At 36.6% G+C, this 13927-nt stretch overlaps 1 protein-coding gene across 1 annotated transcript in view; it reads left to right on the top strand.

Annotated features, from left to right (window-relative positions):
• ADAMTS19 (ADAM metallopeptidase with thrombospondin type 1 motif 19) overlaps nucleotides 1-13927 on the top strand; it is a 99262-nt gene that overhangs the window by 15709 nt on the left and 69626 nt on the right. Inside the window, exons 3-6 of the mRNA XM_026673965.2 lie at nucleotides 3311-3476; nucleotides 4541-4713; nucleotides 6102-6185; nucleotides 7953-8110. Coding sequence (XP_026529750.2) covers nucleotides 3311-3476; nucleotides 4541-4713; nucleotides 6102-6185; nucleotides 7953-8110 — 581 coding nt within the window. The remainder of the gene's footprint in view (nucleotides 1-3310; nucleotides 3477-4540; nucleotides 4714-6101; nucleotides 6186-7952; nucleotides 8111-13927) is intronic.

The raw sequence follows: 13927 nt of genomic DNA, 5'->3' as shown, positions 1-13927 counted from the left end.
ATGTGATTTGCTTAATGACCATAGCAAAAAAGATTATAAAATTGTGCATGACTCTCTTAACAACCACATTGCTTAGCAACAAAAATTCCCAATTGTCTTAACTTGTGAACTACCTGTACACTTCAGTGGTACAATATATAAAATATGCAATTTGATCTATGAAATTTGGACGATAAAGACTGGGTGCCAAAGAATTGAGGCCTTTGAACTATGGTGCTGGAGAAGACTCCTGAAAGTCCCTTGGACTGCAAGGCAATCAAGTCAGTCAGTCCTAGAGGAGATCAATCCTGACTGCTCTTTAGAAGGCCAGACCCTGAAGATGAAACTCAAATACTTTGGCCACCTAATGAGAAGGAAGGACTCACTGGAGAAGAGCATAATTCTTGGAAAGATTAAGGGCAATAGAAGAAGGGAATGATAGAGAATGTGGTGGCTGCAGAGGTGGTATCCAGCAGTATTCTGACCAGTTGTGGAGAAGCGGTAGTGGAAATTTTGAGTAGTTTGGAGAACTGGCAAATACCACCTCTGACTGGAGATTTTACTGCCACACCCATAGAACCGGTAGTGAAAAAATTTGAATCCCACCACTGGATGACTGGATGGAGTCACTGAAGCAGTAGGCATGAGCTTAAATGGACTCCAGAAGATGGTAGAGGACAGGAAAACCTGGAGGAATGTTGTCCATGGGGTCACGATGAGTTGGACACCACTTTGCAACTAATAACAACATAATAGAGAATAGCAGATGTATCTGAATACTACTTTTGATTGATTTCATCCATTTACACTTCCTGATTCTGTAAAAGTAAATTGGACTACATTTACATATTAAAATCCTCATGTCTTACAGTTTTGTAACCCACTTTGCAGCTTAAAAAAGATGTGAATGTTTGAAGAAAGCTTAGACAGAAATGAACCAGACTGTCCTGGTTCTAGGATAATTGGCTGAATAGACTGTATATGTTCTTATATTTATGGTGGCCTCATTTAATGTGAACTTTGGGATGGATTGAACTTACTATGTGTAGTCAGTAGAAAATTTTCCAGTCTTTTAAGGAGAGAGTTAATACGGATAAGATACAATGCATTGTCTTTATTCAAGAATATGAGAAAAGAGATGATCAGATGGAGAGAACGTTTGCAAATCAAATACAGCAAGTGCTTCAGGAACAATAGTTAATGAAATACAGAGGTACTGATTACCATTTATATGTAGCTTCTTTAGTCTTCTCAAATGTTACAGAGCAGCATTATTGATTTTATTATATGAGAATAGTTGGTTGAATCTGGACTATTTCATTAGAGTATACAGTTTGTGTTCACTCTATATCAGGGGTGTCAAACTCAATTTCATTGAGGGCTGCATCGAAGGGTTGTGGTTGACCTCGGGGGGCCAGGTGAGTGTGGCCGACTGAGTGGGTGTGGCCAACTAGGTAGATATGACCAGCTTGACGCCACTCCCCAAACTGCTGGCATGTTTCCTCTTTGCATTGGGTAGACCAAGCCAAAGCCAGGCTGGCCTGATCTTTGATCTTTGCATTGGGTAGACCGGACTGAAGCCACGCTGGCCTGATCTTTCTTCTTTGCATTGGGTAACCCAGGACAGCCTCACAGGCCAGATCAGACCACATCTTGAGTTTGACTCCTCTGCTCTATATCTTCTGGGTGCTTTGTTTGGAATGATTTAGAGAAACATGAATCCTGTTTTGAATGGAGATAGGCAGGTAGAAAGATAAATATGGATCTTAGATGTGATTTTGCTGTTTTTTAAAGAACATCTGGGGAAATATAGCATCAACCATGACTATGTTAACACAGTTAAATTTTACAGTTTATCTGTTACTTCATTAGTAGTTTGCCATATGCAATGTTTCCTTAAGACAAAGGATAGTTTTCTCCTTTAAGTAAAAACAAAGAGACATCTCTTTCTCTATAACACGTGTTTTATCTTTGTTATTTATAATGTTAAAGCATTCATTACTCCCTCAGATACTGAGACTGAGATCAAATGATTTGTCAGAGGCCACCCAGTGAGTTTTGAGCAGGAATTTGAACCTGAATCTTGCTTGTGCAAACTCAGCTATATCAAATGCAAAACCAGTTGGATTAGTCGAAAATGTCCAGATAAAAGAACTAAAAGCATTAATAGTCAAGAGAATCTTCTATAAGTAGAAAGAGTAAAGCATTTTAAGTTTCTTTTCATTTATAAAAAAAGAAGAAAACATAAACTATATAACGTGGAGAAATGGATACAGAGCTTTTTCTCTATTTTGCATTTATTGAAAAGTGTCGTCAAATAAATGGTTAGTAGAAAATTCAAAGCAAACAAAAGAGCAGGAGTCTATACCTCTGATCATCAAATACTGGGAAAATGACAAGGGAGTAATTCCCTGCATGTCTGTTAGTGATCTCTAAGGTAACTATGCCGCCCCCTTGTGTGGACTCCCCCTTCAAAATCCTGAGCTACATGGCTTGCTCAATTCTGGGAGTTGAGCCATAATTCATAAAAGGGCCATAGTTGCCCTGGTTGGTGTTGATACTAAGATACTAGAATGTTTATTCTAGTATCATATTTACATATGATCCAGCAGTAAAGTTTGTAATATAAGAATTATTAGTGGAAAATAAATGGATCTCTCCCTCACACGGCATTAAGATTTCAGATTTTTATGTAAAAATGTATTCTACAACTGCATACTTGCCTTGGAAATGCAACAATGCAATTATTTTGATATCAGGAGCTCAGTGTGTTTCAAGTTACAAACTATGGTGTTAGTACTTTTTTTTAACCATCAGCAGAGAAATTTTCAAGTTTAGAATCCCACGTAAACAAATTAAATGTAATTCAGGTTTACAGAAGTTTGTACTGATTTTTTTGATATAAAGATTATTTCTATATGGAAAGTATCATCTAAGGCAGTTCTCTCTCTCCCCCCCCTCTGTGTACTGTGTCTATATGTGTGTATATACATGAATAACTATGGGCATCTAATCTAATCACAGTCTAAACCAGAAATTTGAGGTGTGTGATTCTTTAGAAATGTTGGGCTGCTTTCTTAATTGACACAACACATTTCTTGAAAAGAAATGAAACTCTTTAGCGTTTTGAAATGAAGGGGGTAATATTTTAATATTTTCCTAAAAGCTATGGCACCTGATTTTGCTGGATCCGCTCATAAAACAGAACAATCACAACATAATGCCATTTGGTAGACTTTGGCTACAATTCTTAAAACATAATTTTAAATATTTTATTTTCTATATAGCATGACAAAATCGTGTTAATTTGTTGTTTTTGTTTTTCCTGCAGATTGGTTTTTTGCAGATGAATGACAACTTCTTATTTATTGAGCCGTTCAATCATAGCTTGGCTGTGATAGGTCAAGCACATCGTATATGCAGGCGTAAAAGATCCATACATGAAAAACCCCCTGAAAAATCCATCTCTCATAGTCAACACTGTGGTGTTTTTTCTGGTAATGGAGTGTCTGTTAATATATTTTAATTTAATATGTACTTTATGTAAATCTTTATCTCTCACTGTTCTGTTTGCCTGACTCCTTTTACAGGAGTTCCCTATTATCTTCTCCTAAAATCAGTCTTCTCCAGCTTGGTGCCTTCCATAAGTGATGGACTTCAACTTTCAAGATTGCAAATAAGCATATTTACCATTAATTCTGGGAATATTTTATAAGTACCAGGCTGAGAATTCTGGTCTACTGGTAGAAAGTTGAACAAATCTTCATTTATTTCAGTAATGGTTATTTGGATCTGTTTTGATAAGCATATTCAAGTAAAGTTACTGAGATTTCCCACTACATTACATTATTTGCCTCCATTTATAAACAGAATAAAACATATTTCACTTGGAATTAAAATTAGTAAGTAAGATAGTAAGAGCAATGTTGTGCCAGGATTTTAATAGAACAAATAATTTGCTAACTCCCTTTTGGAATGGGACCACTTTTCTTTCCTGATTTTACAAATTTCTTCTCGTCAAGATGATTTTCCTTGCAGTTTTCAAGTTGTGTTTATCAGTTAAAATAAATGCTCACAACCTGAATAAGATTCCATTATCTTTTAAAACTAGTCTTATATTTTGCAATTTTTTTACAGATCAGTAAAACTATGTAAAGCTATGATGAGTACTTAACTCAGATATGTCCTGTAAGTAGGCTATCTAAGGTAAACAAACAAAAAAATCCCCGCATTCTATTATATCACTATATTATATGTGTATCTACCACTTATATTTGTGTTGTCATTTATACCATTACCAGAAAAGTCTGAGAAAACTTCTGATCCAAAATCTAAAATAGTTGTTACTAAATAATAAATTAGTAATTGGCTCTATACTACACTTTTTGTATGGAATTCAAAGTTGCTCCTTTTTAAAACTACTTTATTTGATAAAGCTTGGTTCTGAGCTATAATAATTTAAAATAATATAATGTTCCATGCTTAAATGTAATTTTAAACTTGGCCCTCCTTGGGTTTTATTCCACTATTCCAGGTACAAATTCTATTGTTTCTATTGCAGAGAAAAGAAGAGTCAGGGGTCAAAAAGGCACAGAAAATGGGCGAGGAAAGAGATATTCCTATAAATTACCTCAGGAATATAATGTGGAGACTGTAGTGATTGCAGATCCAGCAATGGTTTCCTATCATGGAGCAGATGCTGCTAGGAGATTTATTTTAACTATTCTAAATATGGTAAGAAAATATAGATCTTTCCAGCGAAATAATACTTTAAAGTTAAATATAACTTATATAAAATAGAGAATATAGCCTAATAATGAGCTAGTACAGGGGTGTCAAACTCAAGGCCGCAAGCTGGATCTAGCCTGCAGTGTGGTCGGCTCCTGCCCATGGAGCTGCCCTGGGCTACCCAATATGAAGAGGAAAGATCGGCCAGGTCTACCTAGTGTGAAGAAAGATCAGGCCGGTGTACTTTGGCCTGCTCCACCCGGTGCGAAGAGGAAAGATCAGGCCAACTTAGCGATGGCTTGGTTTACCCAATGGGAAGAGGAAACATGCCAGCAGTTTGGGGAATGCTGTCTAGATGGCCATGCACACCCAGTTGACCACACCCACCCAGTCAGCCACACCCACCCGGACCCCTGAGGTCAATCACAGCCCTGATGCAGCCCTCAAATTGTGTTTGACACCCCTGAGCTAATAGAATTAGAAAAGAGAAGAAAGCTACTACTTTTACATTGACACTAAGACAAGATCCAACACAAAATAATCTCATTAAGTCCACTGTTCGTTTGGAATGTTTAGATCCAAGATGGCGAACCTATGCCACGTGTGCCGGAAGTGGCACGCAGAGCCATTTCTCCAGGCACACCAGTCGTTGCCCATTGCTCTTCTGGGTTCTTTATGCATGGGAGTGTCAGAAACCAGAAGAGCAGATCCCTGGAGTGCATGCGTGCACAGGCCAGCTGGTCTTTGCCCTCTTGTGAGTGCCAGAAACCGGAAAAGCAGTTCCATGGAGTGCATGTGCATGTTGGCCAGCTGGTCTTCGCAAGCGCATGCATGTTAGAAACCGGAAGACCAGGTTCCCAGCGTGCATGCACGCAATGGGAAACTAAGCTCCAGGCTTCCGGCACTCCTATGTATGCTCATCAGGGAGCTGTTCTTCTGGTTTCTGGCACACGTGCGTGCTCCCGTTTTGGCACTTGGTGCCCAAAAGGTTAGCCACTACTGGTATATATCATAAAAAATAGCCCGTTTTTTTTCCTCCTACTATCCAGGCTCATTATTATTGCCATATATATTGAGAAAAAAAATCGAATCCGGTATCTTGCAAATATAAAATTCTATATCTTGTTTGATAAGAATTTAATGACACTAAACTGAGGGTGCTGATAATCCTAACGTCTCACTGCCAACCAACTGAATATATGAAAAAAAATATTACAAACATAAACTATACATGTTTTGTGTAGAATCCTCTGTATCCTGAATAGGTTGTCATGTTGTAATTATTTGGGAAAATATTGAAAACAACTCATTCCACAGAATTTTAAGAAGATGCCTCAAACAATCTGTTATTTATCACATTAATTTTTACATTATTGTATTTCTTTTCTTTTCAGGTATTTAATCTTTTCCAGCACAAGAGCCTTGGAGTTCAAATGAACCTTCGGGTGACGAAGCTTGTTCTGCTTCATGAGACTCCAGTAAGAAAGTACTGCATTTATCTCTTCCACTTCCACTTCCACTTCCACTCTGTACACTAAATAAAGGCAAACATTGATACAAGGATCTGCAATTGTCAATGGCTTAAAATAAAAGTGAAACCAAAGGGAAAATTGTAGATTGCTGACCTTCCCTAAAGAATAAAGACACTGCTTTGCCTTTAAACAGTTTGAGAGAGGGCCAAAAGGTGGGAATTCATAGCATGGCTGCATTTCCCAGTACCTGATACAGTATTGGTGTTGAACAGTAACCTTTACATCACTATTTGACCCATCTTTCATATACAATAATTTAAACCATAATTTCGTTTTGAGATAGCTCTTTTTTAGTTTTCATTTATGGAATAATATATCAATTACAGCTGTACAAAAACCATCCAATTTAGCTGATGCTCCAGAAACAGTCTGTTCTTTCTTGGGATCCTGCAGGGCTAGTCTGTTATGATTTACTTGCAAGTTCCAAAGCGTGATTTGAGAAAGGTGAACTCCATTCCTGTTGTCAATATATTTTTGTATATTTTTCTTAACTTTTTCCTTCAGGGATGTGGGCTCCCCCCACCCCCCTTCATTCTTGGGAGGCTACCTCTAGAGAAACTTTGTACAAGATAGTTTTAAGTCTAAGACTAATTCCACTGCTTGATCATGCAGATATAGTAGGGGTGGGTAGAAAAGGTTGTTTGCATAAGGAGAAAAGATGTTCCTTTCCTGAAGCTTTATCTTGATGCTTTGCAGGCCACCTTTTCAGGTGATAGCAACCTGAAGCTGGATTGTGACCCTGCCATTTGTTGCTAGGAACAAGAATTAGAAATTATTTATTGCAGCTAGATTGAACAAATAAATGCAGAAAAAGAGGCTTGATTGAGAACTTTTGACCCTTTCAACCATTCAAAATGCCCCAGTCAGAGCAATCTAATGCTTAAATATGTTCAACTGTTTTTTTTTAATATAAAAATATAAATATTTTTTAATAAATGGAAGGACTATGCCATTCTAAATGTATTTTAACATTCTATTATGACACTTTCATTTGGCTAGGTATCCTCATAATTAGGTGATATTATTAGTTGCCTGTCTGCTGAAACAAACACAAATTCTTTTGAACGAATAAATACACTTATATCTTTAAAGTAGTTTGAAATTATATAAAATGTAATAATATAAAAGCCAGTTTGATATAGTGGTTAAGGTGCTCAACTAAAAACCAGGAGACGATTATGTTCCTTCCTTAAGCAAGATGCTAGATGAGCAACTTTGGGGACAGTTTCTCTATTTTAGGCCAGACAACCTCATGGGATTGTCTTTATGGTGTAAATAGGAGTGGGCATAATGCATGCTCTCTTGGGTTTACAAAATAAATAGAATTAATATATTTAGATTAAATTAATGAATTAATAAATTAAGGTTAAACAGACTTCTAAATAGCTTGATTTTGTTGATCAAGATATGCTCAGCAAATCAAAATATTTCAACAATAGAAAACTTAAACCTGTAGGATTTATATTTACCTAACTTTTTATCAATATTCTTAGGTCTTGGAATTTTCTACCAGAATTCTGAGAATTCTCAGAACTCCCAAACATCTAAAGGACACCATATAATAAAAGGCTGGAGAAGAAAATAGTATTGTTGTGAATACAATGCAACTATATTGTTTCTGAAACTTTGTTCCAAAACTTTTTGGAATTTTTGCTGCAAAAAAATATTTTCATTTAAGGGATATTATCTTAAACTATTTATTATAATTTTCAGGCAGAGATGTATATTGGACATCATGGTGAAAAAATGCTGGCGAGTTTTTGCAAATGGCAACATGAAGAATTTGGTAAAAAAAATGACATACATTTAGAAATGTCAACAAGCTGGAATGAAAATGTATCACCAGTGGATGCAGCTGTATTAATCACCAGGTACTTTGCAAGTTTTCCTCTTGTATATTAGTGATTCTGAAACTCATGCAAAGATTTTAGGCACTCTGTTCCAGTGAAATCTTTCTAGACAAAACTGCTTCTGTCAATAGATTAGGGAGGGAGAATTCTCCCCTTTCCCCTCCTATATTTTCACTGCATGGATTTGGTGAAAATCATTTTGGAAAGGAAATTTCATTATATTTGATTTGTTTGTTACTTAGTCACTGTTTTCATTTATGTTGCCTGAGAGGGAAACTTTTTTCTCGATTAACTGATTCCAGATGAGAATTCTGAATAATTTTGTGTACTTTATGTACTTTGAAGTACTTTCTTATTTGCCTATTTTCTGTATTATTTATTTATTTGCAGTATGTATGTATGTATGTATAATGCTTATAACCTGCTCCTGTCTAAAGGAGTTATCTAGTTATCATGCAGCAAGACACAAAATAGAAATATATAATAATAAACTCCAAAATTAATTATAGAGGGATGAACACTTAGGCTGGACCACTGCAGTCCAAAGGCTTTCTAAAAAATGTAACCTTGCTTACAGAATATTAACCTGGGTGCTGATTCCACCTCAAGGGAGAGAGAGTTCCATAAAATGCTAGAGTCTTGGCAGCTAACTCAACCAAAAATATTTCTGCCATGAAAAATTCTCACAGTCTTCCTTAACATGATGTATTGAGATAAAAAGGATTACAACAATTTCAGCAGCTGAATTATTTCCGTTTAGAACTAATGTATGCTCCACTATAGGACATACTTTGTTTCTTTGCAATAGGTTTTTTTTGCCTGCAGAAAGGCAGCTTATTTTACTGATAAAGAAATTTTTTATAAGTAACTGTGTTTAAAACTGCTTCTTAAACACCAATCTGTGAACTGATCACTATTTGGCCTTGTTTTGCAGTAAAGAACTTTTATTTTCAGTCTCTCCTCTAAACCAGGGGTCCCCAACCACCGGTCCGCGGACCGGTACCGTCCGCGGAACAACTCCTACCGGGCGCTGGCTTGCTGGCGCCGCCATCTTTTTCATGAAAAAGCTTCCGGTGAGCTTTTCAGGGTAGAAAGCTCACCGGAAGCACGTTTCATCAAAAAAGATGGCGGTGCGTTCTGTGAGCTTTTCCGGTAGAAAGCCATTTCTACCGGAAAAGCTCACCGAGCGCTAGCGCCACCATCTTTTTGATGAAAACGTGCTCCGGTGAGGTCACCGGAAGCACTTTTTCATCAAAAGATGGCGGCGCCAGCTGATGCCGGTACCGGGTCGGCATCAAAAAGGTTGGGGATCACTGCTCTAAACCATCTTCCTGTACCAAGACCATTTGTTGTTGTAGCATTGTAGATTCCTTCATCTCAAGGGAATCCATATCTTGTATATATAATTGATGGTTGGTTTAACTGGATACTTCTAATTGTTGAGGTCAAATCAGAGCTGAATCCACAAGTAGATATTCTTGCAGACATTCCATTATCAGAACCATCTCTTAGTCATAAGCACCTGCTACATAACACCCGAGATACAACAAGACATACAAAAAAAATATGTATAGTGGACAGGGTAGTACCTGGAGACAGCAGACTAGAAGGGAAAGAATTGGAGAAAATCACAAAATTATAAAGACTTGCAAATAGATGTAGATTGTGGCAAAAGAAAGCAAAGTTAGTACCATTAGTGATAGGTCCCTTGGGTACAATCCCAAAACATCTGGCGCACCACTTGAACACCAACAGCATTGACAAAATCACCACCAGTCAATTGCAAAAGGCAACTTTCACCCTAAAACAATATCTTTAACACCCTCAAACACCCTCTGCCTAAACCCAAGTCCTTGGGAAGGGCACGATAGGCAAACAAAAATGCCAAATCAAATCTGAACATCTGGCTGACTGTGTGACAATAATAAAAATATGTATGATGCCTGAATGATCATAAGCACAGTCTTAGTAATTGATAAATAATCTAACAGTCTCTAGGTCTCATAGACCTGTGGCTTTTACTAATTAAGCTGAAATGCATTAACACATGGAAACTTTTTAAATGTTCAATAAAGCATTATACCTGACCTGATTTTAAGTTAGTAGGACAGATGATACTGGAATTTTATAGAGATAATAGAGATTGATTTAAAAATATTACTTTGAAGTATAATTATTGTTTTAAATTTTATTTTAAATTGTAAATTTAAGTTACTTAATGACTTATGGCCTGCCCAGAATCCTTGTTAATTAGAGCAGGCCATAAATATAACAAATAAATGAGTAAATAAATATTTTAAAAATATTGTTATAAAAATAGAATTTAACCTTAATAACTAGCCAAGTTCAGTTCAATTTAAATTCATTGTAGTTTTCTTTTGCAATTTTCTTACACTGTATTTTCTTGTCATATGTTATATATAACCCCATTCCCCTTTTATATATTTTTACGTATCTGACTGCCTTTTTACTTGTTTCTTTGAAGAGATTAATATATAATTATAGGTTTTATCTTTAGGAGCTGAATAATCAATTTTTGCATTGCCTGAAGGACCTCTTGAAGTGCTGTATTTAATAGGTTTAAATCTTTATGAACAAGGTATAATTTATGGTAATGACTCAGTGTAGTTGCCCATTCTTGCCTGAAATACTTTTCTCTCATTAGTTAAGCTTTAGAAATATATCATAAATCTCTTAAAAGCTTTACTATATTCCCCTTGAATAACGGTCTGTTGAATCTTTGGTAACCTTGATAAACCACTAGCAAAAGAGACCAGCTTATCTGATAGATTTGAACAGATTTGAACAGTTGTATCAATGTTTCCAGATTCATATATGAGATTATTCCACAAGTTAGTTATTTAATTTATACAATAGAGTACAATAATATCCAAGTAGAATTGAAATCTTTTTGAACTTTTTTGATGTTAGAGTCACAGGATCAGAAAGAACTGTCTCAGAAGTTACAGATTTAAAACAATGTATGTCACTTCAGAGCATCTCTTTGGGGGAAAGGGATTTCAGCCTAAGGGCACATGTACTATCCAATATTTTGAACAACCCTCATGCTGCCCCAGTGCAGTCAGCATGATATGCAGAGTAATTCAATAGTGGAGTGCAAGAATTGGAAGCAAAACATTGTCCTTCCCTTTTCCTCATTATTAAGGGGGGCTTGGTGGCTTAGCATTTAAGATGCTGGGCTTGTTGACTAGAAGGTTGACAGTTTCAGCTCTTGCCAACCTAGCAGTTAGAAAGCATGCAAATAGATAAATAAGTGCCACTTCGATTCTGGCCACATGTTCACAGAAGCATCTTCGAACAGCACTGTTTTTCCTCGGCTAGGAAACAGAGATAAACACCCCCGAGTTTGATTGATTTATTTGATTTGCACTGGGGCAGCATGAGGGTTGTTCAAAATATTGATTTACATGTGCCCTTAGGCTGAAATCCCTTTCCCCAAAGAGATGCTCAATCGCTTACAAGATAATGGGTATAAGTATATACATAGTTATGAATACATGAAATGGGTACATATAAGAAAAATAAAAAAACAATAGGACAGGGGCGGTAGGCATGTTGGTGCGCTTATGCACACCCCCTACAGACCTCTTAGGAAAGGGGTGAGGTCAATAGTAGACAGTCTAAGGTTAAAGTTTTTGGGGTTTGGGGAAGAAACCACAGAGTCAGGTAGAGTATTCCAGACATTGACCATTCTGTTGCTGAAGTCGTATTTCCTGCAATCAAGTTTTGGCAGTTAACCTTGAGTTTGTATCTATTGTGTGCTCTTGTGTTGTTATGGTTGAAGCTGAAGTATTCATTGACAGGTAAGTCATTGCAATGTATGATTTTATATACCATACTTAGATCAGACCGAAGATGGCGTAATTCAAGGTTTTCTAGGTCTAGAATTTCAAGTCTGGTGGCATAAGGTATTCTACAATGAGTAGAGGAGGGAGAACTCTTCTTGTGAAATATTTCTGGACTTTCTCAACTGTGCTAATATCAGATACGTAATGTGGGTTCCAGACTGATGAACTGTATTCAAGTATTGGTCTAGTAAATATTTTGTATGCTCTAGTTAGTAGTGTGATATTACCAGAGAAAAAGCTATGTAGGATTAGGTTAACAACTCTGAACGCCTTTTTGGCTATGTAGTTACAGTGGGCTCTAGCACTTAGATCATTAGAGATGAGTATTCCAAGCTCCTTTACAGAGCTTGGATCATCAACAAGGTCTTGACTATTCAGCCTGTATTTTATTTTCTGATTTTTTTTGCCATTATGTAAGACAGAGCATTTATTTGTTGAGATTTGAAGTTGCCATTTGTTTGACCATTCTGATACATAGTCAAGATCTTTTTGAAGGATAGCAGTATTGTCTGTGGTATTGAACAGCTTTACATCATCAGCGAAAAGAACGCAGTTGCTCTTAATATGATCACAGAGGTCATTTATGTAGAGTATGAAGAGAGTTGGTCCTAGAACACTGCCTTGGGGGACACCACTGTTGACAGGTACAGAATTTGATAGGACACTCCCATTTTTGACCATTTGTTGTCTGTTTGACAGGAATGCTTCTATCCAGTTATGCAGTTGTCCAGAGATACCATAAGATTTTAGTTTTAGGAGTAGTTTGTCGTGTACCACTGAATCAAAGGCTTTACAGAAGTCTATGTAGATTGCGTCTATTGCTTTGCCCTGGTCGAGTTGTGTCTCCATATGTTTTTGCAGTGTAAGAGTTGCAGATTGCAGGATAGTTTTTTCCTGAAACCAAATAGTTTATTGGAGAGTAGGTCTCTAAATGGAGGACAATGGATTGGTTAATAATTGATTCCATGACTTTACAGGTGACACAGCATAAGGAGATTGGCCTGTAATTTTCAACTAGGCTGGGGTCTCCCTTTTTGAAGATGGGGATGACTGTGGCTTGTGACCATAGGTTAGGCAAGGAGCTGGTCCTGAAAGATTTTTCAAAGATTATGCTTAGAGGTTCAGCTGTGGCAGTGGATAGCTTTTTTAAGAAGTAGGCACATTTTCCGTCCGGTCCAATAGATAGAGATGGTTTTAGATTGCGTAGTGCTTTTTCAACATTGTCTTCTGTAAAATTGATATGTATTAGATCATTGTAGTTGTCTATGGTTCGGCTAGGAAATATTGGGCATGATCCATTGCTGTTTACAAATACTGAGCCAAAGAATGTGTTAAAGATGTTGGCTTTAATGGTGTCCTTGTTGAAGTCTTTACCATTAGGTCCTATCAGGGGTGGGATGGACCTTGAGTCTTTTAGTTTGTTGTTTACAAACTTTAGTTTGTTGTTTATGTTGGATATGAATGGGCAGGGAAAATCTTTACCTTTTATCTTTCCTCATTATTATATTGCTGTTCTGTTTTCATAATGAGAAAAAGCAAAAAAATGAAGCAATAGAGGGTTTCAACAAATTCAGAAGGAAATGGCAACAACAAATAGCAAAACCCAAATCTGTGTATCCACAAGAATGGAGAAAGGGCCACATGAAGTGCTCAATGAAGTTTGAATGTGCAGTAATTAGAAGTGTATTATTTAGTTACAAAGCTTAAAAGACAGGTTTTCCCAGACAATGTTTATTGTAGCGTAAGATTAAGTGTAGTATACCTAAATGTACAGTGTTGCTACTGCACAATTCAAAGAAAGCCTATGCACTGAATTATTATTTTCTTTTCTTATTACAAAAAACATTTTATTATAAAAACAGGAATGCTTATATTTACATAGAGTGCATCTGTATATATTGTAGGAGTGCAATCCTTTAACACTATTGGTGAAGAATTTTAAGGGTTTGTCTTTTTTTAATCCCAATTT

This window comes from Notechis scutatus, chromosome 2 (genome assembly GCF_049901735.1).
Source record: "Notechis scutatus isolate UNSWTSFEM ecotype Mainland chromosome 2, rNotScu1.2, whole genome shotgun sequence".
Classification (NCBI taxonomy): domain Eukaryota; kingdom Metazoa; phylum Chordata; class Lepidosauria; order Squamata; family Elapidae; genus Notechis; species Notechis scutatus.
The sequence above is the reverse complement of the archived record's forward strand: the minus strand, read 5'-3'. Positions and strand labels throughout refer to the sequence as shown.